This window comes from Corticium candelabrum, chromosome 10 (assembly GCF_963422355.1).
Source record: "Corticium candelabrum chromosome 10, ooCorCand1.1, whole genome shotgun sequence".
Classification (NCBI taxonomy): domain Eukaryota; kingdom Metazoa; phylum Porifera; class Homoscleromorpha; order Homosclerophorida; family Plakinidae; genus Corticium; species Corticium candelabrum.
This window is the reverse complement of record NC_085094.1, coordinates 7,162,770-7,185,552: the sequence shown is the minus strand read 5'-3', so window position 1 is coordinate 7,185,552 and position 22,783 is coordinate 7,162,770. Positions and strand designations below refer to the sequence as shown.

The following is a 22,783-nucleotide window of genomic DNA, read 5'->3' as shown; positions in this document are numbered from 1 at the left end:
ATTGTTATGATTTCGCATTGGCAGGATAGTCGAGGCTACTGTCTAAACATACGGGAAAAATTGACACAACGCGGCGTCAACTGGAAGAGCGTCCTGTCCCGAGAAAGTACGACGCAGTTCTTGCTACTACAACAAACCGCGTTGCGGTTGATGACCAATTCGTTCCGTGGTAGGAAGTGAAACTTCAACTGTCCACCTTTATGCGGTGTCCACGTTTAGGCAACTTTACCCTATTAGGTGTTGATGGAATGTAATGAAACGACGACATGGTGTTCTCTTGTTTGTCATCGTATCACTTAGTTTTTGCCTTTTTCAAGTCGTTTACGTCTTGTTTACGGTACATTACTGTTGTTTACAGTGAGGCCTCTTATTAGGGTTTAATTAATTAACGGTTCTGTTGTCGCCAGGCTTCAAATGATTGCAAGTGTATGCTGAACGTTGTTCAAGTATTTTTGTCTACGTGTTCGAAGCACGGTGTTAGCCCGTTTCTTGTTGATCCTGACGTGTTGGAGGGTTGGCAAGAGTTTCATTTCAAACATGAGTCAAAGGCTGGTTTGGTTGTAGCAGACGATGGCATACAGCATTTCTGTAATAGAAAGATGGTGACGTTTGCGGTGTTGGCTACTGAATGGCCATCGGCTACGCAGAAGTGGAACATGGTGAGTTTTCTGTGTCATCTGCCTGTCTGTCTGTCTGTCTGTCTGTCTGGATAATACTGTAGCTATGACTTCAGACATTTCAGTAGTTTTTGCTAATGCTTAGGATACTTTAGTTCTGTGATTAACTGTTACATTTACAGTTTGGGAGAGAATAAAACAATCTGTCTGTCTGTCTGTCTGTCTGTCTGTCTCTCTGTCTCTCTGTCTGTCTGTCTCTCTGTCTGTCTGTCTTAATACATATATTTCATACATTGAAACTAGTACACTCACACTAAACTGTAAACAAACAGGCAAGCCTGCAGTCCCTATGCTAAAAGCTAACTGCTAATGCCTAACTAAACAACTGAAACGAGTAAGACTCAAAATTACATGAGTTACACTGAGCAAGTCTCGAAACTTTTCTAGTAATTACTCTTGCATTACACCTTTGCAATGTCTGTCTGTCTGTCCATTAGGTCTGAGTTGAGTAATGGACCGTGGTGGTTTTGTTTACTTTTGCAGATTTGCTTGTTGTATCTTTAGAGTTTAAAATCAATAAACAGTGTGTCTGTCTGTCTGTCAGTACATATACGTTCACACATTAAATTATTAATTTATGCATTACTGCAGAGCATGTAACTAAAGTCCAACATTAGTAAGAAATCAGTTAGTCAGTCTGTCTGTCAATATCTATATTATTTTTATAAATCATCACTGCAACTCACACCAATGCTAATTACATAAAGTTTAGTGACCACAAACTGGTGACCACAAACTTGCCCCCAGCAAATAAACTGAAACTAATGAACAACTAGCTGATTTCTATAACGAGTAGTATTTAAGTCTCTGCTGTATACCAGTCTACCAAGTTTTCCTTGAAAGAAATCTTGCATTGCAGCGTTGTAGAGTGACAGCTAAACATTTTCTTCAAAAGATTTTGAAATCATGGTTGTTCAGTTTGCCTTCATCATCTATGGATAACTCAGAGGGGTTTTTAAAGAAATTGATTTGCTCTCCATTCCCACCGACCAAAATGCTCAAATACAAGTGAAATGCAATTAGAAATAATTCTAAAGACATTCATTTCCTTGCTATATTTAGCAGATTTTTGTTCTCTTTTTGTTGCTGCAAAGCCATCAACCTCAGATGCTCGAGAAATGACTTCCTCGTTCCAAGAATGAGCAAGAGAGACATCTAGTTCAGTGTCTGTCTGTTTGTGTCTCAGTCTGTCTCTACCTGTCTATTTCTGTTTGTCTGTCATTGTCATTTTACAATCAAGCTGAAGTATAGCTGGTACTCTTTCTTTGAGCAAGGAAACTACTAGGAATAAAAGATTGCTGGGTTGAGTGGAACAACTTTCACACACACACACACACACACACACACACACACACACACACACACACACACACACACACACACACACACACACACACACACACACACAACAGGAACAGTCAACCTAATGTACACTCCAATGTATGATATCTAATATTTAGCAGTCAATATTTTGCTGACTGATTTAGACAAATAGGTAGCATGTGGTGTTATGACTGGTGAGTTACATGACATAACTGCCAGTTTCACTTGTGACATTTGTTTACAGCTCATAACATCTTCATCAGACAATACAGGAAGTGTAATATGATTTGTACATGTAGGTTGATGTTTGCTCAATATTAAACAGCAATATATTAAATCAATTAGTCTAACTTTCTGCTTGCATATTGATTGTTTATACAGTCACTTGTAGAGTTTAATAATAGAATGAACACACACATGACAAACTGTTTGACTAGAAATTGCTTCTTCGAGACTTCAAAGAGCTCAGCTTTCTATGGACGAACACGACCGGTCCTCATCCAAGACTGTGGAGGGTCACCGATCTTGTCAAACAAGAACCATCACCTTACCACTTTGTTTTCTGGCAAGCCAGTCTTGCTCTACATCTCGTCATTTTTTATTCCCGAGGACAAGAAAGTTATATGTGGCATGCTCCAACCGACCTACAGTTGTTTCGTGAATACAACCTCGCTCATCCTGCTGTTCAACCAGTAGAAGAACAGGGAAGAACACACGTCCATTTTCCACTCACAGCAGGAACGTACGAGAGGTGTGTTAGCATGTCTAACGTGTGTATAGATACACAGTTTGGTCTGCATGCACGAAACAGTAGACAACGCAAGTAATGTGATAGTAGCCTGTCCTCAGGAAGTCTGACTTCGTCTAAATGCCACTAGACAAGTCTGCTGATCTTGTCTCTTCTTCTAGATTTGATTTGACGACGATTGTTGTTCATGATATTCTCTTTCACTCCCCTCGGGACGTGGCGTCTTTTCTCTCCCAACAACGCGCTTCTCGCTTCCTCGAATGCGACGCCAAGAGCGCTCGTCAATTTTACGAAAAATATCCGAACCAAGTGAGTGACGACGAACTTGAGTTTTTGGTTCAAGCTCGACAACTATTAGCGCTAGGAAAGTCAGTGATGGAGAATGTTGGAATTCGATTCTGGCTGAGCAGTGGAACATGCCTAGGTATGAAAGGTTTAAAGTCAAATTTATGCCAAATGTATGCGATTTCTATGCGTCAGTCATCATGCCTTCTTGTCAAGTCGTTGTGAATCGTTGCTATGTATTATGTCAATACACGTCGATGGAGATTCTGTTTGTTGTATTGTTTAGGATGGTTTCGCCAGTGCAATCTCATCCCCTACAGTCGCGACGTCGACTTCGGCGTGTGGATTAAAGATTACGACGAGCGTCTAGTGCAGGCCATGCTCGACCGGGGACTCACTCTTAAGCATCGATTCGGAAAGGTCTTTTCTAGACAAATATGATAATGTCGATAATGTATGAGACGAGGCAAGACAAGTGGTTTGACTGTTTGTTGTTGCGCTAAGGTTTCCGACGGTTTCGAATTGTCGTTCGTCTATTTTGGGCTGAAACTCGACCTGTTCTTTTTTTACGAAGAGAGCGACCACATGTGGAATGGCGGAACGCAGGCGAAATCGGGCAAGAAGTTCAAGTGAGTGGCTTGGCATTTAAACTCTACCGACTAGCTATAATTTGCTAGCTTCGAGCTAATTACTAATTAGAGTATCTTTACAGGTACACATTTCCGAAGTTTACGCTCTGCTGGACAGAACTGGTTGGGGTGAGAGTGCGGGTACCTTGTGAGACGTTGTCGTACATTCAAGCGAATTATGGACGGAATTGGGCGGAGCCTGTCCGGCATTGGGACTGGAAAAGTAGCCCTAGTAATGTGAGAGAAGTCGGCACGTGGCCCGAACGCGAGTGGCCCGAGGTTATTCAAGTGTTTTCCTAGTCGTAGACATTCGGCGAAATTCGGCAAGATTTGTCTAGTGGACCGTCTTGTTCGCGCTTTGTGTGCTCCCCGCGAGAGAGCGGAACATCACCGGGCGGCTTCCGTGTTTGACAAGAAACAGGCGGACGGCTGTCAGCGTGACAGAAATTAGAATCTAATATACCTTTAATATACTCAAATGTTCGGGGAGCGTACGCGTCGTGCGTGCGTGCATATTTGTTGTGTAATGTTAGTGTAGAGAAGTGCGCTGAATTGCGCGATCATGTCACATGCGGCGACCTTGTGTTGGTCTACCTAAGCATCACTTACTCGTTTGTACGTATACCAAATTGTAATGAGACGGAAGTCGTATTAGGCTATTTGTGTGGTAGGCTAAATGTTTGACAGAATCGTTCGGAAGTAAGAAGAAATCACGCAGAGAGTTGGTGTATAGTATTTCCTCTGACTCTAGTGTGGGGTATGCCTGTTGGCCACGGTCTGACTATTCATCTGTGGTCGCTGGTGAAGTCCTAGTATGTTAAATCACGACCCAGCTGAGACGGTGAAACCTCAGAGCGTCGTGGGAACATATTACGATGCTTCATTAGGGAGAAACGTAGCTACACACAGGCCACTGCCCATACTTGATGGTGGGCGTGTGTGGGTAGTGGCTTGTGGCACTTCGTTTGATAGTTGTGCAAACACCTTTGCTGCAATTTGCATTAGCTTCTCCATTATCGCCTCCCAAGTTAGGTGATCTCCTATTAATTACGTGGCTAGTTTGTGGCACGCGTGGCAAGTCTTGATGGCAAAGTGAAGATGTTCGTCGCTAGAATCGGTAGTCCTCTTGCGGTGAGCGACATGCTTGCGAGTAGACGCTGAGGTCGGAACTCGAGTGCTGCGTATTGTATACTGTTAGTTGAAGCAATTAGTTGTTGACTCTAGGCGTTATTAGGGCGGTCGCGTAATCTACACCCCACTAGTGGTGACATATCGACCTCTTAGAGTTTAGCTCCACCTTTGCACGTGTCTGGCTTGCTGCTTATATTCTCACAGTCCGACGGCTTCTTTCAGTCTTCTCTCTGTCTGTCTAGTCAGTCGGAGCGACATGCCTTCATTTGCCAAACACAACGAGTTGGTCGGAAACGTTTACGAAGACGCTCGGAGAAGAAAGAGGATGTTGGGCAGAGAGAAGGATGACGCAGGTGGTGCCTCTGGTGACCAGGAATTTCTCAAGAAGTTTCAAGAGGAATACCAAGCGAGAAAGAAGATGAAGAAAGTGAGGCAGCGTACGGCTGCTAATGCAAGAGAACGCAAACGAGTCGGACGCATCAACTCGGCCTTCGTCCTACTCGAAGCCAAACTGCAAGACTCTCAGATCACACAAGAGCAATGTCTCTCGAAAATTAAGACATTGCGATGCGCCATCGACTACATCCATTCTCTGACGGAAATGCTCAAAGATGCGGATGCGATCGAGCATCCACCTTGTGACTCACCTCTCAGCTTCGCAACAGACTCGATCCTGCCATGCAGTGACCAACCGTCCTGTCAATACGAAAGCTCTGATGACAAATCGTGTCACGGAGATATCATCTCAGACTCGAGCAGTGACCTGATGCCGTCCGATCTCTCTCTCTGTCCGTTTCCCCTCCACAGTCTCACCGACCTAACAGCACCATCTCTGCATCAAATATGGCCAGAGTAAGAAGACAGAACGTCAACACCTATCTGTCATCGTGCATACCATATATTCACTGACAATCTGTTTTTCTATTCCAGATGTGTCGGATTATTTTCCTCGGATAAACAACTCGCAGCGTCGCATTCCTTCCAACAGCCTCACATTCAAACATGCATAGATCCCGCACTTCTGACGACATCGTTTACGTACGACTACCACAACCACCAACCGTCGATCCACTATTGCTAATAATGCAAGGGTGTCGGTTTGATGAAGAGCTCGCGTTGACAGTGAAACACGTTTCGATCTGACGAGAACCAGACGTTGACACGCAATTTCGGATGCATATTTTGGGCGCCGCGGGGTAAATAAAACATGGCAACAAAACATATGGAAATGATATGCATGACAGATCTGTCGATCTATCTAGTTGTGTGATATTGATAGAGAGTTCTACAATGTAGTATGAGGTAATGTATGTTTGTGCAATAGCACATCGTTATTTATAAATACAAATACTAATGATGGAAACATCTTGTGTTTAGTTAGCGAATCCTCGCGATCGCGTGCAACCCATTAGGTAGGACGTCCCTTCCGCACGACTAGTGTAGCGTGCATTGCTTCCTTCAGATTTTCATTTAATTAATAATATTCTATGTTAAATAAATGACGCACAAAGAATAGTGTGCCGCGCGTGCAATGCACATGTACTACACATCTGCATGCATTGCACGTTGTGCTTGCCGTGGTCTGGATCTTCGAGGCTTAATGATAAAAGTAAATATATTAATCAATTTGTATCACACCAAGAATAATGGTGTACTTCCCTCATGAGGCGGTACAAGCATCTAGACAAACGACTAACACTAACACTTAAATACACACCTATACTGTCACACCAATCGACAAGTATTACCCACTATTTTGTGCATTGTGACAAACACAAATTAGACAGAAAGAGACAAACAAGCAAGACATAAATATGACAGACTAATAAAAACAACTGCCAGACTAATAAGAACAACGGCCACGGACAATTGCAAACGGACATAGAGACAGACGGGAGCAGAAAGGAATATCACTTCTGTTAATTGCTTAACGCTTGAAAACGCTTGAACTCTCTACTCTGCTCTGGGAGGCATCGCCTCGAGTTGTCTGATTCTTCCTGTCTTCTAGATGTATCCGCAGCTACCACGTTCAGTAAATTAATAATTATTTATTTATTTATTTAATTGATCAATTAAATGTACGCTAAACAGCGCATTAGTTGTTTTCCACAATCAAATATTTAATCGTCGTATTAGATAGCTAGTACATCCTACGTGTTCTATCAGTCTACTACTAAAACGCACCCATGTTTTCCTTGGAGTCCCAACAATGCGCGTACATTGTTTGTAAACTCCCGGATAATCGTTTATTCATGCACACACGGAATGCCAGACCGAGAGCGCACTGTGCGTGTGCTTGCTCTCTGTACGGCTTGGTACGCCATCAGCTCAACCCAGAATGTTATTAACAAGAAATTTCTCAGCGCCCACTCTCTCCCCGTCACCCTTTCTCTCGTCCACATGCTCTCGATTGCTCTTTACCTTCCCATTGTCATCGGAATTTTGGTCGTACCCGCTTCGCCCGTTTTCTCGTCGATGTATTATCTCAGAGTCCTGATGCCATTGTCTTTGGGTAAGTTATTGGCCTCTGTCACGGCCCACGTGAGCATTTGGAAAGTTCCTGTTTCGTACGCGCACACAGGTACGACTGTCTTGTTGTTGTGAAGTTGAAATGCTGATTTATGTGTTTGCTTTTGTGTTTGTTGCTGTGTGTGCTGCCACTATCATCATACTGTCTTCTGTTTAGTGAAGGTATGACGCCATCAGACACGTGGTGTACACGTGCTGCTATTGTAACTGTAATTAAAAGTAATGACTTAACTTAATAATGACTTGATAAAAATTAATGACTTAATATGATTAGAAATAATTATTATTGAAAATATAATAAATAGTAGTTAGCAATGCAGGTGGTAAATAGTAATTAATAAATAATCATTACTAATTACGTTTAATATTAAATATTTGGTAAATACAGTAATAACAATAGGTTTTTACACGGTAAAATAATTATATTGTTTAATAGATAAACATAGTTATGCATGCACACACATTCATTGTCTGCTATTTGTGGTACGAATTCACGACTTCACACACACACACACACACACACACACACACACACACACACACACACACACACACCTTGAACCTTGATTCCACCATACCCACTATGGGTTTTGGCAATGCAGCGTAATAGCGCTTCTCCAAGCAGCACGATCATCAGCATCACGAAGACTGATATGTAATGATCTCAGGTCTCTTGTGACAACATCTATCCATCTCTGTTTAGGTCCATGTGTTGGTCTTGTTGCATTACTAAGTCTGCTGCGAAGTAGTTGTTTTTGGGGACGATTGTCACTCATGCGTAGCAGATGGCCCAGCCATTGCAATCATTGTTTCTGTATTGTCATAGCAATAGGGTCTTCACACGCTCGTTCTAAATTGTCTGAATTCTTGATTTTATTCCATCTTGAGACACCAAGAATCGATCGAATGCACTGCATGTGGAATGTATTTAAGCATTGCAAGTTTGGTTGTGTAACGGACCAAGTCTCACATCCATATAGCAAAACAAGTCTCATCAAAGCATGAAAAATTTTCATCTTTGTGGAGATTGAAAACTGCCTGTTGGTAAATACCCTTTTTTTCCAGGAACCAAAATCTTTACTTGCTTTGCTTATACAATGCATCCACCATCTTGGCTCATGATACTCCCCAAGTAAGTAAACTCTGTAACGTTTTCAAGAACAGAACCGTCAAGAAGAATACGTGCCTGCTTGTAACCAATGCTCAACACACACACACACACACACACACACACACACACACACACACACACACACACACATACACACACACACACACACACACACATACACACACACACACACACACACACACCTACACACACACGTGTACGTACACACACACACACACACACACACACACACACACACACACACACACACACACACACACACACACACACATGTACATACACACGTGCACACTCACACACATACACACACACACCACCGCCATACAGTACAGTAATGTGTGTGTTTTTAAATTTAATTAATTTAATATTTTAGTATTAGTACTTACTAGCATTATGCATTGTTGCTCACCCCAGATAGAATGAATGGAGTGATCATAACACAACTACGTGTATCTAACGAGTATGCACAAACCAAATCTTTTCTATTGGCCAAATAATCTGGCAGTCAGATTATATAAGGTCAACAAATTAGTATTTTCCAGTGCTGGTGTTGCTTACATTTCATATAAATTCAAACAAAACAGATCTGCAGTGGCCACACGTCTGTGTGTATCATCAATGTTAAGGACCATCTAGTTAATCCATTAGTCATTGCACTGTCTGATGGATGTCAAACAAGGCCTGTTGTTATTTATCATTAATTAGTGTTTATTTAATTGTCTTGAGGTTTGGATATCAGAGTGGGCATTTGTGGTACACATTAACAGATGTGACGTCATCCATGTTACACCTTTGAGACATCCCAGGTTCCAATAATGGTCAAACGTCTTTCACTTTTTGAACCACAATTCTTGGTGTGAGTCTCCTCATGCACATTGTCCTTTATTAAGAATTACATCACATAGACAACCACCTCATGACAGTCTAGACATGTCATTCCTGATTCCACTCTTAGTGGGGTGTCTCATTATTCTATGGAAAACCAGAGCCACCTCATTCTTTCCACAGGAAGATGCATAAAGGGAAAACTGTCAACATTTGAACACAAGTATGCATGCATACAATGAACTGCATGATGCAATCTCCAGCAGATCATGTAGATATTATTATCACTCATAATTAATTAATTTACCATTTGGTAGGCTGATGGTTGCTAGGTCTTTACCCCTGCTGTTGTAGCCATACATACATCATAGTCATTAATTAGGTTTAGACTGCATGCTAAATTAATATAATTCAAAATTAAATTAAATTTATAATTTTAATTAAATTTAAAATTTAATTTAATTCAAAATTAACTAAATTGGAAATTTAACTAAATTCAAAATTTTATGTTTGCATAAAGTTTATTGTGTCTCTTACAGGCATTGATGCCGTTGTTTATTGTTGCTCTTACAAGATGCCTATTAAAGGAGAAACATCCGTTGAAGGTGTTTGGCACTGTTTGCGGTTGTCGAACGACTGTTCTTCGTTGTGTTGTGATGACAATCTGTTGTAGATCTATTTGACATTGTTGCCGATTGTGGGTGGTGTAGTTGTTGCCACGGTTACCGAGCTGTCGTTTGATTTTGCTGGGATGATCAGTGCAGTCTGCTCGACTTTGTTTATGGCGTTACAAACAATTTACTCAAAGAAGGTGAGAGGAAATGTGATCGTATGAATGCTGACTGTTTGTTTGTATGTTTGTTGTCTGTCAAAATTTTAATCGACTATTGATTATTGACTTTTTATTGTTTTGTGTATTGATTTCTTGTGCATTGCTTGTGGTAGGTTTTAGAAGACACTGGCATCCATCAACTTCGCTTGCTCCTCATTCTCACTCGCTTGACTCTGCTGTCGCTAATTCCGGCTTGGGTGTATACGGACTCGTCAAAATTTTTTACGACTGTGTGGAGCAATGAGGTATTGTGATTTGATATGTACAGGTTATGATGCACAGAAACGTTGGATAGGTAATCTGTTGGACAGTTATGCAGGTTGCGGAAATATTAGTAGATAGAATAGTAAGGAGGCAGGCAGATAGATAGGACATACAGACATACAGACAGAAAGAAAGACAGTCGGACAGACAGACAGATGGACAGACAGACAGACAGACAGACAGACAAACACTGAGACAGGCAGACAGACATAGACAAAAAGACAGACAGATGGACAGACAGACAGACATTATGATCGGGTTTAATGGATTGCCGCCCTTTGGGGTAGAATAATGGAATCTTTTTCTTGTATATAACTTTGTATTTTTACTAAAACAATGAGTGAATTATCTGCTAAATTTATTGAAGCTGGGGCTGCTGTAGGGGGCAGCTGGGAGTGGTGCTGGTATTGGTATCGTTTAGGGGGGTTATAGGCAATGTAAAGAACTATCATACTCAGTTTAGCGTACATTAGTTTGCGAGGTATATTGACCCTATTGGGTCTCTGGAACATTCTAAATAGTTTTGGTTGTAATAGCATTCATTTATGAAAATATATGAAAAAGACAGACAGATAGACAGATAGATAGATAGACAGACAGATAGACAGATGGACAGACAGACAAACAGACACTGAGACAGGCAGACAGACATATAGACAAAAGACAGACAGATAGACAGACAGACAGACTAGCTACATACACTCAGACATGAATCACGATGATTTTGCTAGGGATACGCAAACTCGCCACTTCTGGTCGTGCTTGCCATCAGTGGCCTCCTCAACTTCTCTCAGAATGTTATCGCATTCACTATGTTATCGACTGTCTCATCTCTCAGCTACAGCATAGCAAGCAGCATGAAGAGAATAGTTGTTATATGCGTGTCGCTTCTGATGCTCCATAACCCGGTCACGCCAATCAACATGATGGGGATGACTGTGGCAGTCACAGGTGTTCTTGTTTACAACAAGGTCAGCCATTCATATTTAATTAATAATTACAAATAAACATCCGGGTATTAACATTACATACATGGTACATACAAGGTATATAATTTAAGAATTTATTTTAGATGTTAACTGTTGTGTTTGAATTAGGTTAAAAGTGATTTGAATCAGCAACGAATTGAGCTGCCGCGTTACTCGTCGGACAAGCTTATCAATGGAAGGCTTACTGCCGTGTGAACAAGATGGAGGCAACGATTGATTTACTAGAACTAAGGAAGAACTATACCAAACTTTCGATGAACTTTTCACAAATGGTTATAAATTGTTTAAATATTTATTTAATAATTTTGTGAGTGGATATTATGTATATTTATGTACATACTGTAGCTGTACAGCTTGTATGTGATGATGTCAGATGTGTGGTGTGCGCGGGAACGGTCGGGAGCTCGAAGTATTACAAAACCCGGATGTAAGTTGTACGCGGGGCGCGATAAGTAAAACAAACAGAAAGCCCGGATGTGTAAAACGGTATGGAAAATGAGGAATTGTCAGCGCGCCGTTTGTGTTATTGCGTTAGTTGGCTGGGCGACGACGTCACTGATTTTTCTAACACTGTCCCAAAGTCGGTTCCAAGAAGGTGAGAATCAGATCTCTAGATAAAGTGATCTGTATGTCTAGTCGTTTGTCCAGAGGTGGCAGGGTGGTTGTGTATGTTTGCAACTTTCTTTATGTTTTGTGTTGCTTGTTTGTCCGTTTTTCTATCCGTTTGTATGTATTTTTGTTTGTTTGTGTTTTCTGTCTGTCTGTGTGTTTTTGGGTTTGTCTGTCTGGCCTTTCTTCTGTGTGTACGTTTGTGTGCTTGTTTGTATTCTGTCTGTCTGTATGTTTGTTTGTCTGTGATTTTTGTTTGTCTGTTTGTGTGTTTTTGTGTTTGTCTGTCTGGCCTTCCTTTTGTGTGTACGTTTGTGTGCTTGTTTGTATTATGTCTGTCTGTATGTTTGTTTGTCTGTGATTTTTGTTTGTGTGTTTTTGGGTTTGTCTGTCTGGCCTTCCTTCTGTGGGTACGTTTGTGTGTTGGTTTGTATTCTGTCTGTATGTATGTTTGTTTGTCTGTGATTTTTGTTTGTCTGTTTGTGTGTTTTTGGGTTTGTCTGTCTGGCCTTCCTTCTGTGTGTACGTTTGTGTGTTTGTTTGTATTCTGTCTGTCTGTCTGTTTGTTTGTCTGTGATTTTTGTTTGTCTGTCTGTGTGTTTTTGTGTTTGTCTGTCTGGCCTTCCTTCTGTGTGTACGTTTGTGTGCTTGTTTGTATTCTGTCTGTCTATGTTTGTTTGTCTGTGATTTTTGTTTGTCTGTCTGTGTGTTTCTCTATCCTTTTTGTTTGTATGTTCGTGTGTTTGTTTGCATCTATTATCTGTCTGTGTGCGTGTTTATCTATGTGTTCATCTGTTCATTTGTCAAACCTACTGCACTCTGCATTACTACAGCAGAAAATTGCATACTGCAGTCCAAACGACAGGCATCAACGTTGTCTTCTCAGGAACAACACTTGAACACCATTAAACGCAAATTTGCTAATCTCCAACAGAAATTTCAACAAGTGACAGCCGAATTAGTTCAAAAACAGAGAATACTTGACCAGATGCGGAAACATGGCAAGGAGGGAGATTCGAGGTCTACGAAACTGAACTCACGAGTCAACCCAACAAACACATTGAATAACTTGTTGAAAACAATTTATGCGATTACTCCAACATATGCACGATACACACAAAAAGCGGACCTTACTCGTCTGTCTCAGACATTTCGTCACATACGAAACTTTCACTGGATTTTAGTTGAAGATTCGAACAGTAAAACGTCACTAGTGACTGGTTTTCTTGAACGGTCACGTCTTACTTATACTCACTTGGCTGTGGCGACGCCAGAGAAGATGAAGCTGAAGGAAAATGAGCCGAGATGGCGTAAAGCTCGTGGAGTGGAGCAGAGAAATCTGGCGATCGAGTGGCTTGTGAAACAGCATGCAACGAGTGAGGGAGTTGTGTATTTTGCTGATGATGACAACACATATGATTTACGGATATTTGAACAGGTCTGCTTGTGAGTCAATTGGTCTGTCTGTTAGCTTGTTTGTCTGTCTGTTAGCTTGTTTGTCTGTCTGTCTGTCTGTCTGTCTGTCTGTCTAGCTGTCCGTTTGTCTGTTTATCTGTCCGTGTGTCTGTTTATCTGTTCGTCTGGCTATATGTATGTATGTATGTATCTATCTATATATGTATGTATGTATGTATGTATGTATGTATGTATGTATGTATGTATGTATGTATGTATGTATGTTTATCTATCCATCTGTCTGTTTATCTGTTTGTCTGTCTGTCTGTTTATCTGTCCGTTCGTTAGTGTGCTTGTTTGTATATCCATTTGTATGTCTATATGTTATATTCATTAATATTCTATTAGAATATTACGTGTTAAGTATGTGTTACACAGATGCGTTCCACTCGTCGCGTCTCTGTCTGGCCGGTAGGCCTAACAGGCGGACTTCGTTTTGAAGGTCCAATATGCTCCAACAACAAAGTCACCGACTGGCACACAGCATGGCATCCTGAGCGACCGTTTCCTCTTGACATGGCAGGCTTTGCCGTCAACCTCAAAGAACTTGTGAAAAATCCAGCAGCGAGAATTGATCCAAACGCAGCACGAGGATACTTGGAATCCTCATTGCTTCAACGTATTTTGAAACGTCGCGAAGCTGAACCACTTGCAAACGACTGTACAGAGGTTTGTGTGTGCAATTTTTTTAATCATTTCTGCTTGTCATGTGGCATGTGTTAGGTTCTTGTGTGGCATACTAGAACGGAGGCTCCGAAAATGAAAGATGAAATTCGGCTGCAGCGTATGGGCAAGCCATCGGATCCACGGATAGAGACTTAATTGATTTTATGTGTTAGCAGAGCTGAGACATGCAGGTGGTATGTTTATAATAGATTTGCCACATTTTGATTTTATATTCTGTTGGTGATGAATTTATTAGTTGACTTAACTTTACTTTGTATGAAGATGTACAATCAGACGACATCCAAAACACAAATGCCTTGCAACAATCAACATACTTTCTGAGTTTTTCAGAAAAATTTCAATACTGACAATAGTTTGTAACATTTTGGGCATCCTAGAATACCAGAATGAAAATGAGTGTCCCACTGTAATACATAGTCGCACTGTCATACATAGTCTCACGTGACTTGGTAATAGCAAACATACGGGAATTAAGTTTTATAGGCCTAGTGCGTTAGACCTACTCTTAATTCCCGTATGTTTAAGTCTGGCAGTACACTTTTTGTGTGCACTACTAACCCTTGTTTGTCAAATTATTTGTATTAAATGATAAACAAATTTCTACATTATTTTAGCTATTTTTACTCGCCTTCTATCGTACAGCACGTGTGATTTCCGTATCTTGATGTCATAGAATTCAATGATCGCACAATGGTTGTGTTTCTGCTGCTTCTAGGCGTCATAGCGGGTGCATACGCCGATTTTAACTGCTACCATGTGTGCCAAGACTCATATCCGACACACACTTACCCATCGGTAAGTCAACTCACGCAGCGGGTTCCCACTTGAGGAACCTAATTTGTGTGATGACGCAGGCTGATCACCACTGGGCTTGTATGAGAGGCTGCCGCTTTTATGTCATCGAGAAGATGACTCTAAGCCATCCATTTGCTCTAGTAGCAGACTACGACAGCAGTTCGTCTCGATGCAATTCCAGTTTGTTTGTTTTTTCTTGAATATGTTTTGGTTTTTTACCTAACTCTTCATTTTCAGGTTGTAGTGATGCGTACAGAATGAATTCCACTTTACTCTATGCTTGCCAGATTGGCTGCGGCCAGACAGAAGTGAATGGGACGCCGACAACGGGTACATCGTCAACAGCAGTTGCAACAGGGACTCTTGAGGTTGGTCGATCAGTGTGTGTGTGTGTGTGTGTGTGTGTGTGTGTGTGTGTGTGTGTGTGTGTGTGTGTGTGTGTGTGTCTGTCTGTCTGTCTGTCTGTCTGTCTGTCTGTGTCAAAATGTGGTTGGGTGTGTTACTGTGTTTGTTTGTTTGTGTCTGTCTGTCTGTCTGTCAAGTGTGTGGGGTGCAGGTGTGTCTGTCTCTGTCAAAGTGTGTGTTTGTGTGTGTGCAAGTGTTACAGTTCACAGCTTACTTTCTTGTGTTCCGCATTTCTTACTAGCCACAGGCAGCATTTGCAATGATTTTTGAGATTCAGCCATTTGTACTATTTTCATCAAGCCGGGATTCTGTGTTTGGCAACTGGTGGTCAAGTTGGGAGTCGATGAACGGCTATGGACACAGTTGGTTGATCATGTCGTTTTCAAGTTGGGATGTAGAGCCATCTACAGCGGGTCAGATTTGCAAGCATGTCTATATAAGGATCATGCTGTGTGCTTGTTGTTGTGACATTAGTATGTCTGGTGTGTGTGTGTGTGTGTGTGTGTGTGTGTGTGTGTGTGTGTGTGTGTGTGTGTGTGTGTGTGTGTGTGTGTGTGTGTGTGTGTGTGTGTGTGTGGTCTAATCTATTCACTTTATATCCAATCTTCAGACCACATAACTAACTTGCTCTCTGCTATGACTCACAGTAGGTAACACTTCATGTTTATGATACCTACAGCTCCCACACTCGTCACATATTGCCAAGGATGGATTCAGCAGAATTTCTCGTCCCCCGTCTTCATCATTCTCTGCTGTTCGACTCTGCTGCTCTTTTTGTCTCTTGCTTGCTTGTGTTTGAAGCCAAAGAAACGAGAGGTGCGCATCAATCAGTAACACAGTAAATGCTGATTGTGTGCTTGTGTCTTATGTGTCTGTCTGCATGTGCCTGTGTCGTTCTGTTTGTCCATTGTACATTGGCTTATCATAGCGTGTGACTGTCTGTCTGTCCATGTGTGTGTGGGTGTGCACGCGCTCGCTCGCACGTATACACGTGTGTGTGTGTGTGTGTGCCCGTGCGCGCGTGTCTGTCTGTTTGTACATTGGCCAGTTTGACTGTCTGTCTGCCTGTGCAGCTCAGCATTCAAGCTGATGACTTGCCGCTAGTGAAGAAGCCAGCAGTGTTGGGTTCACTGGCTGCAAAGAAGGGTTCCATCACGACCGTGTGAATACCGATTCATGCGTAGCAGTCCACACCCCAGAACCTGTACAAAGATGACTGTCACATTGATGACATAAGACGATGTTGATAGTTAGCGTTGTTTACATTCTATTTGCGTTCGTATTATTACACGTAGTTTCGTGTTCACGGCATAGCGATTTTGATTTGCAGTTAGAATGTTCTGTAATGACATTGAGACTGATGACGTCACATTTCACCTTGATCCTACAGTCTCGCGTGGCCAGACCTTCAGCGTACGCGGGGCGGAGCTCCTGGTCTTTGTGTAGCCAGACCACTCCTCTCTTGCGCCAATGGTCTGGCTACGTGAGGCTACAATCCACATGCCACACTTGCAGTCACGATCATGCCAAGTTAGGGGGTTACTAATCTGTGACGTCATCACCCAGAAGACCAGGGTGGGGTAATAACTGGGGACAGCTTAGTTGTCTTCATATGACTTAGTTTGAGCTAAAACGGCATCTACTGGTCTTGCAGAGATCTCGCGAGGAACAGTTTTGCCATACTTTGGCCAGCAAAGTGTGTAATGTCCTCACAATACTCTCCGATCTGTTTGCCTAACAGCAGGCTCTCTAGACGAGTCGGACACTGAGGGACTTTCACTTTGCTAAAATCTTCCTCGGGAAGTGGATCTTCGTTTCGAGCAGAACGCAGCGCGTTTTCTTGTTGCTGTGAATGATACACGAAACGTCATTTGAGGACAACACGAAAGCGACATGGAAGATTTACTAACTCTTTTCTGTATTGATTGCTGCACGAACTGCTGGTGCTTTGCGACTAGTCGTTGGTAGTTGGAAAACTTGCTGGCATCTCCTCCCACATCATCGATGGCCGACATCAATAGGCGAACGTTCTTCTCGAGCTCAACACTATTAAGTTGAAAAGTTGGCATCAACACACACACCACACACACACACACACACACACACACACACACACACACACACACACACACACCACACACACACACACACACACACACACACACACACACACACCTAATATGTACAAACCTAATTAAATAAATGTTGCTAATTAATTAAATAAACACAATTTCGTATTATCTAAAATACTAATTATTAATTAATAATGTATTAGTAAAATTGAATACACAATAAGATAGCAAAGCCCATATGCTCTCACAGTCTCATTAGCTTCTTGCTTCAATCTCATCATGCTTACCTTGTACCTAAACTGAGGAAGTCCACTAGCTCTGGTTCGGGATTTTGTGCACCCAGTTGACACGATAGAATGTTGATCAGATGAGAGTTGTGGATTACTATTGGTACCTCTTGTAGGATCTCGCCGTGAGCGACGTCAAGCTTGTTGAGTCTACACAAAATGTGAGAGTCTCACTTTACTAGAGCATGAAGGGATCGACGTACAAGTCAACTGAATAATCCCAGTTTTCTTTGCACATTTCGATGGCGGCTTCTGATAGACGATACGCTTTCAGGGAAAGACAGCCTTGACTAGTTCGTACAGGATCTGACGTAGAACATGACTATTATGATATGAATACATGACAGACAGACAGACCAGACAAACACATAGACAGCTAAACAAACAGACAGACAGTTAAATTATGGCGTCGGCCGTTTGGGCCAGACTAGAATGTAGTAGTGTTGTTCTTTGAAAATATATGTATTGACAGACAGACACATACACAGACAGACAAACAACAAATGTCGCTATACAAAAAACACAAAACACAAACATAACAACAACCATAGTCTAACAAACAACCCACAAACCACACAACAAACGTACACAGACAGACAAACAGACAGACAGACACAAACAGACAGACAGACACACAACAAATGATGCTATACAAAAAACACAAACATAACAACAACCATAGTCTAACAAACAACCCATAAACCACACCACAAATGTACACACACAAACAAACAGACAGACAGACACGCAAACACAAACAGACAAAAAGACAGACAAACAACAACTGTCGCTATACAAAAAACACGGAAACACAAACATAACAATAACCATAGTCTAACAAACAACCCACACACCACACCACACACACACACACACACACACACACACACACACACACACACACACACACACACACACATGCACACACACACACACACACACACACACAACACTAACAAAATATAAACCACTCAATCACCCAACATATACACAAATATTCAATTTTAATTACATGGAGACTCTAACCATAGAGTAAGACAATGGATGCTTCAATAGCTTTCTGGTACGTGAATTGAGACTCGACGAGAGTTCTATTGAGACTAGACCTAACGAACGTAGACTGATACCATCCAACCAGCATGTAGTCGATATTCACTTCACGCATCAGCCGCATCATCTCAATCTGATACTCCTGAACTGCTCGACATAAAATGTGAATATAATTATTATTAGCAAAATTGGGTAGGAACACTTGTTGCTAAAAATCAAATTCGATACTAATTAATTATAAAAAATTAAAATAAATTGATATTAATATAATAAAAGATTTAAACATTAACAACTAAAGTCTGTGTGTATTTGTCTGTCTTTCTGTCTGTCTGTCTACTTGTCTGTCTGTCTGTCTGTCTGTCTGTCTATTTGTCTCTCTATTTGTCTGTCTGTCTGCCTATTTGTCAGTCTATCTGTACCTTTTGTCTGTCTGTCTATTTGTCTGTCTGTCTATTTGTCTGTCTATTTGTCTGTCTGTCTGTCCATTTGTCTGTCTATCTGTACCTTTTGTCTGTCTGTCTGTCTATGTGTCTGTCTGTCTATTTGTCTGTCTGTTTGTACTGTTTTGTCTGTCTGTCTGTCTATTTGTCTGTCTGTCTGTCTATTTGTCTGTCTGTCTGCACTTTTTTGTCTATCTGTCTGTCTATGTGTCTGTCTGTCTGTCTGTTTGTACTGTTTTGTCTGTTTATCTGCCTATTTGTCTGTCTGTTTGTACTGTTTTGTCTGTTTGTCTGCCTATTTGTCTGTCTATCTGTCCCGTTTTGTCTGTCTGTCTGTCATTTTTTGTCTGCCCATATGTCTATGTGTCTGTCTGTCTGTCTGTCTGTCTGTCCTTTTTTATCTGTCTGTCTGTCAATACATATATTTTAAAATTTCAACACTATTACATTCTAAATGGTTTCAGCAAGAAAAAGGAAAACATGCTACAAAAATGTCCGGCGACCCTTATGGCCGCTTACTACGTAGGACAATTAAATAACTGTACGCTATAAGCAGTACAACTGTTCTTGCTAAAAGAAAGTCTACATAGCTTTCTTGAGAGCACTTGTGCGTTGCATTTCTGGAGACTAATGGACAGGCAGCGTCTCCAGTATGTCTTGAACTCGCCACTGTTTGGGTGTCCATCTTCATCTACAGATAATAGGGACAGATGATGTAGAAATTGGTGGGCTTTCCATCCCCAGCGGCCGTAATGCTAAAAACCAGAGGGATGTAATTGGATGCATTTCCCATAGCATCAATCCCTTTGCAGTATTTTTCCGTCTTCTGTGACTCTCTTTTGGCAACAGCGGCTCCATCCACCTTAGAGGCTTGTAAGATGATGTCCTCATTCCACGGGTGGGCAAGAGATATGTCCAGCTCGATATCATATCCAGATTGGGCATCAAATGGTATGATATCAGGATGAGAATTGCTTCCTTCGTAAAGGTTTCTGGGTTCTCTTTTGTGTGTTACGTTTAGGTCTCGTAAACAATCACACCACACATTTGCTACTGATTTGTGGGACCAGATGGGTCCGCCTCCAGTTTTACAGGTTAGAAGGTGATAGCCTTCTCTGTCATTGATCTTGCTACACTCGCACTTTCAATTGCTGAAGACATAGGCATGCTGCAGCCCAATCTCAACCGAGTTGCTAGTCGGAAGTTAGCGGGTTTTAGTGCAAACTTGGGAGAGGTTGGGACAGTCTGTCTGTTTGTACCGTTTTGTCTCTCTGTCTCTGTCTGTCTGTCTGTCCGTCCTTTTTGTCTGTCTGTCTGTCTGTCTGCCTGTCAGTTTATATGTCTGTATGTCTGTCTCTTCGTCTGTCCATCTTACGTTGTCCCGAATCTTCTTCCTCCTCATCTCCACGTTGCGGCGTGGGAAAACAATTCGTGATCTCCACGCGTTTGTTCCCTTCATCCACAAGACCCAACAAATTGCCTTGCACCGCCTCTGCACCACCGCCCTCCTGCTCACAATGCTGTATAATCTTCAGCACAACCTGCAATACAACACAGACACCCGTATGTACCAAATGAGGGGGCCCCGTTCTGGTAACACACGTACTAGGCCATCAATGTGAACTTTCTCTATTGCCAGTGGCTGTGCCCTCACAGCAGTCGCTGAAGACGACGCCGCACTCGCTGCCATCAGATTGAATTATGACGTCATTTTCTACCTCGTGGTCCATCCATACAAGCGCACACTTTCAACCTTCAAAATTTTTCAGAATGTGCACGTACGTAACACGTTTTGCACATGCACTAAATATATATCAAACGTTTGTAAGATGTTGGCATTGCTACCTAGGTAATTTAAAAATTATGAAGAACATACGGGAACTTGAAGAGCAGCTTTCTATCTACGCAGCTCTATGTCGGCTGTACATAGAGCTTCGATCGTATGTAGTAGCGTCGAATAGGGTCTGCTTTATGATAAAAGATGTTTCGCACTGAAAAGAGAAGCAGAAAGTGTAATGAATGGCAAAGACAGTTCAGGTTATATGTAGATGGCCAGTGTGTGTTGTGAAACGGATCAAGTGATAGGGAACGCTTGAATTCAAATGCTGTCTGTCTGTCTGTCTGTCTGTCTGTCTGTCTGTCTGCCTGCCTGCCTGTCTGTCTGTCTGTCTGCCTGTCTGTCTGTCTGTCTGCCTGTCTGTCTGTCTTTCTGTCTGTCTGTCTGTTTGTCTCTGTCTGTGTGGCTGTCTGTCTCTGGCTGGCTGGCTGTCTGTGTTTGTTTGTTTGTTTGTTTGTCTGTAGTCTGTCTGTCTGTTTGTATGTCTATCTGTGTCTGTTTGTTTGTCTGTCTGTCAGATGCATATGTGTCTGTCTGTTTGTCTGTCTGTTTGTCTGTCTGTCTGTGCGCCTGTCTGTGCGCCTGTCTGTCTGTCTGTCTGTCTGTGCATCTGTCTGTTTGTCTGTCTGTCTGTCTGTCTGTCTGTTTGTCTGTCTATCTGTCTGTCTGTCTATGTGGCTGTCTGTCTATTTGTCTGTTGTCTGTCTTGTATGTTTTATCAATAACAAATATCACAACAAGAAATTTGTAAAAGTGGTTGCTGGTTTGTGATCTCTTTAGAGTCATTGTTTGTCTATTTGTTTCTTTGTCTGTTTGCCTTTTAGTCTGTCAGTCTGTATAGATGTCTTTCTATATGATCGTTTGTTTGTGTGTGTGTGTGTGTGTGTGTGTGTGTGTGTTTGTCTGTTTTTAAATTTTTCATCTGTTTGTTACACTTGTGATGCTTGTTTCCTATCACTTTGTTTTCCAAGTACAAATTAATTAATTTTTTTATTTTCTGTTTACGATTCACCAGAAACTGTGTATCTCGCACGTCAACTTCCAGAAGAAAGCAATAGCTGTAAGAACCACACAAACAGCCACAAACATCTCGTCTACACACGACACTGTTCGTAGGGTTTCACTGAACTCTCACTGTTGGCCATCAATTCTACACTATCTGTTGTTCACTTGAACTCCCGGAAGTTAAATATCCTTTTTTTGTTGTGATGGTAACTCTGTTGTTAAGTATAATGATTGATGGTTTTACTTGACTGTTTGTACGAATCACGGGAATTGGAGCTTGTTGCAATGACAAGCAGTTTGATGTGCAGTGTGAGCTACAGGATCCGTTGGATAGCGTGTATTCGAGGGACAACGAGAAGTAAGTTTGATTGGATGGTTAATGGCATGTCAATGTAGGGAGGGTAACATGTAGTGTGTGTGTGTGTGTGTGTGTGTGTGTGTGTGTGTGTGTGTGTGTGTGTGTGTGTGTGTGTGTGTGTGTGTGTGTGTGTGTGTGTGTGTGTCTACAAAGTTTAGACAGAACTTTGAGTGCGTACATCACAGCCACAGCTGGAGTCAAACAAGTGTGTTTGTTTAATGTCCTTCTGTTGCTCCAAGACATAGAATGACATTGCTCAGACTCATGTATTTATTTTATTTATTATTTATTTATTATTTTTTGTTTATTTATTTATTATTTTTTATTTATTTTATTTATTTGTATATTTATTTATTATTTATTTATTTTTAATTATTATTTATTATTTATTATTTATTATATTTATTTATTTTATTTAT

General features: G+C 41.5%; 7 protein-coding genes across 10 annotated transcripts in view; 6 read left to right on the top strand and 1 right to left on the bottom strand.

Annotated features, from left to right (window-relative positions):
* The first annotated feature begins 52 nt into the window (after positions 1–52).
* On the top strand, positions 53–3,965 carry LOC134185748 (ribitol-5-phosphate transferase FKTN-like). 2 transcript variants are annotated; one of them, XM_062653617.1, is made up of 8 exons: positions 53–169; positions 238–337; positions 408–659; positions 2,438–2,751; positions 2,910–3,172; positions 3,320–3,453; positions 3,538–3,662; positions 3,746–3,965. In XM_062653617.1, the coding sequence occupies exons 2-8, from the start codon at positions 254–256 to the stop codon at positions 3,960–3,962; spliced, it is 1,389 nt and encodes a 462-aa protein (XP_062509601.1). In that variant the 5' UTR covers positions 53–169; positions 238–253; the 3' UTR covers positions 3,963–3,965. The 2 variants fall into 2 exon arrangements, with proteins under 2 accessions (XP_062509601.1, XP_062509600.1); XM_062653616.1 differs by having other exon boundaries at positions 72–337.
* Positions 3,966–5,031: 1,066 nt separating this feature from the next.
* Positions 5,032–6,156, top strand: LOC134185749 (uncharacterized). Its single transcript, XM_062653618.1, has 2 exons — positions 5,032–5,645; positions 5,724–6,156. Exons 1-2 carry the CDS (start codon positions 5,050–5,052, stop codon positions 5,872–5,874), a joined length of 747 nt encoding a protein of 248 aa, XP_062509602.1. The 5' UTR covers positions 5,032–5,049; the 3' UTR covers positions 5,875–6,156.
* Positions 6,157–7,033: 877 nt separating this feature from the next.
* On the top strand, positions 7,034–11,736 carry LOC134185437 (solute carrier family 35 member E1-like). The gene is made up of 7 exons (XM_062653222.1): positions 7,034–7,374; positions 7,480–7,484; positions 9,819–9,884; positions 9,953–10,090; positions 10,225–10,356; positions 11,107–11,346; positions 11,473–11,736. The coding sequence occupies exons 1-7, from the start codon at positions 7,059–7,061 to the stop codon at positions 11,557–11,559; spliced, it is 984 nt and encodes a 327-aa protein (XP_062509206.1). The 5' UTR covers positions 7,034–7,058; the 3' UTR covers positions 11,560–11,736.
* A 96-nt stretch (positions 11,737–11,832) lies between these two features.
* Positions 11,833–14,457, top strand: LOC134185434 (galactosylgalactosylxylosylprotein 3-beta-glucuronosyltransferase 3-like). 2 transcript variants are annotated; one of them, XM_062653217.1, is made up of 4 exons: positions 11,833–11,959; positions 12,807–13,411; positions 13,807–14,097; positions 14,152–14,457. In XM_062653217.1, the coding sequence occupies exons 1-4, from the start codon at positions 11,839–11,841 to the stop codon at positions 14,248–14,250; spliced, it is 1,116 nt and encodes a 371-aa protein (XP_062509201.1). In that variant the 5' UTR covers positions 11,833–11,838; the 3' UTR covers positions 14,251–14,457. The 2 variants fall into 2 exon arrangements, with proteins under 2 accessions (XP_062509201.1, XP_062509203.1); XM_062653219.1 differs by having other exon boundaries at positions 11,838–11,959; positions 12,810–13,411.
* A 334-nt stretch (positions 14,458–14,791) lies between these two features.
* Positions 14,792–16,704, top strand: LOC134185436 (uncharacterized). The gene is made up of 6 exons (XM_062653221.1): positions 14,792–14,910; positions 14,970–15,090; positions 15,148–15,278; positions 15,557–15,728; positions 15,995–16,131; positions 16,389–16,704. The coding sequence occupies exons 1-6, from the start codon at positions 14,806–14,808 to the stop codon at positions 16,479–16,481; spliced, it is 759 nt and encodes a 252-aa protein (XP_062509205.1). The 5' UTR covers positions 14,792–14,805; the 3' UTR covers positions 16,482–16,704.
* A 144-nt stretch (positions 16,705–16,848) lies between these two features.
* LOC134185435 (eukaryotic translation initiation factor 3 subunit H-like) lies at positions 16,849–20,885 on the bottom strand. Its single transcript, XM_062653220.1, has 7 exons — positions 20,771–20,885; positions 20,540–20,705; positions 18,701–18,871; positions 17,878–17,980; positions 17,675–17,824; positions 17,226–17,361; positions 16,849–17,161 (listed from the first exon to the last, which is right to left on the bottom strand). Exons 1-7 carry the CDS (start codon positions 20,852–20,854, stop codon positions 16,955–16,957), a joined length of 1,017 nt encoding a protein of 338 aa, XP_062509204.1. The 5' UTR covers positions 20,855–20,885; the 3' UTR covers positions 16,849–16,954.
* A 191-nt stretch (positions 20,886–21,076) lies between these two features.
* LOC134185431 (transcription initiation factor TFIID subunit 2-like) overlaps positions 21,077–22,783 on the top strand; it is an 11,801-nt gene continuing 10,094 nt past the window's right edge. For both annotated transcript variants that reach the window (XM_062653215.1, XM_062653214.1), the window contains exons 1-4: positions 21,077–21,204; positions 22,007–22,061; positions 22,118–22,190; positions 22,265–22,364. In XM_062653215.1, the coding sequence (XP_062509199.1) occupies positions 21,146–21,204; positions 22,007–22,061; positions 22,118–22,190; positions 22,265–22,364 (287 nt within the window). In that variant the 5' untranslated portion in view covers positions 21,077–21,145. The remainder of the gene's footprint in view (positions 21,205–22,006; positions 22,062–22,117; positions 22,191–22,264; positions 22,365–22,783) is intronic.

Bases quoted from the DNA above. Each gene is read 5' to 3' on its own strand.
- LOC134185748 (XM_062653617.1), top strand. From the start codon at position 254: ATGAAACGACGACATGGTGTTCTCTTGTTTGTCATCGTATCACTTAGT. The intron at 338-407 runs GTACATTACTGT...TGTTGTCGCCAG, and splicing joins TCGTTTACGTCTTGTTTACG to GCTTCAAATGATTGCAAGTG. The intron at 3,663-3,745 runs GTGAGTGGCTTG...GTATCTTTACAG, and splicing joins AAATCGGGCAAGAAGTTCAA to GTACACATTTCCGAAGTTTA.
- LOC134185749 (XM_062653618.1), top strand. From the start codon at position 5,050: ATGCCTTCATTTGCCAAACACAACGAGTTGGTCGGAAACGTTTACGAA. The intron at 5,646-5,723 runs GTAAGAAGACAG...TTTCTATTCCAG, and splicing joins CTGCATCAAATATGGCCAGA to ATGTGTCGGATTATTTTCCT.
- LOC134185437 (XM_062653222.1), top strand. From the start codon at position 7,059: ATGCCAGACCGAGAGCGCACTGTGCGTGTGCTTGCTCTCTGTACGGCT. The intron at 10,357-11,106 runs GTATTGTGATTT...TGATTTTGCTAG, and splicing joins CGACTGTGTGGAGCAATGAG to GGATACGCAAACTCGCCACT. The intron at 11,347-11,472 runs GTCAGCCATTCA...TGTTTGAATTAG, and splicing joins GTGTTCTTGTTTACAACAAG to GTTAAAAGTGATTTGAATCA.
- LOC134185434 (XM_062653217.1), top strand. From the start codon at position 11,839: ATGTGTAAAACGGTATGGAAAATGAGGAATTGTCAGCGCGCCGTTTGT. The intron at 11,960-12,806 runs GTGAGAATCAGA...GCATTACTACAG, and splicing joins CCAAAGTCGGTTCCAAGAAG to CAGAAAATTGCATACTGCAG. The intron at 13,412-13,806 runs GTCTGCTTGTGA...TGTGTTACACAG, and splicing joins ATTTACGGATATTTGAACAG to ATGCGTTCCACTCGTCGCGT.
- LOC134185436 (XM_062653221.1), top strand. From the start codon at position 14,806: ATGGTTGTGTTTCTGCTGCTTCTAGGCGTCATAGCGGGTGCATACGCC. The intron at 15,091-15,147 runs GTTTGTTTGTTT...CTTCATTTTCAG, and splicing joins TTCGTCTCGATGCAATTCCA to GTTGTAGTGATGCGTACAGA. The intron at 15,279-15,556 runs GTTGGTCGATCA...ATTTCTTACTAG, and splicing joins TTGCAACAGGGACTCTTGAG to CCACAGGCAGCATTTGCAAT.
- LOC134185435 (XM_062653220.1), bottom strand. From the start codon at position 20,854: ATGGCAGCGAGTGCGGCGTCGTCTTCAGCGACTGCTGTGAGGGCACAG. The intron at 20,706-20,770 runs GTACGTGTGTTA...GTTGTATTGCAG, and splicing joins AAGTTCACATTGATGGCCTA to GTTGTGCTGAAGATTATACA. The intron at 18,872-20,539 runs GTAAGATGGACA...TATGTCGAGCAG, and splicing joins GGAAGAAGATTCGGGACAAC to TTCAGGAGTATCAGATTGAG.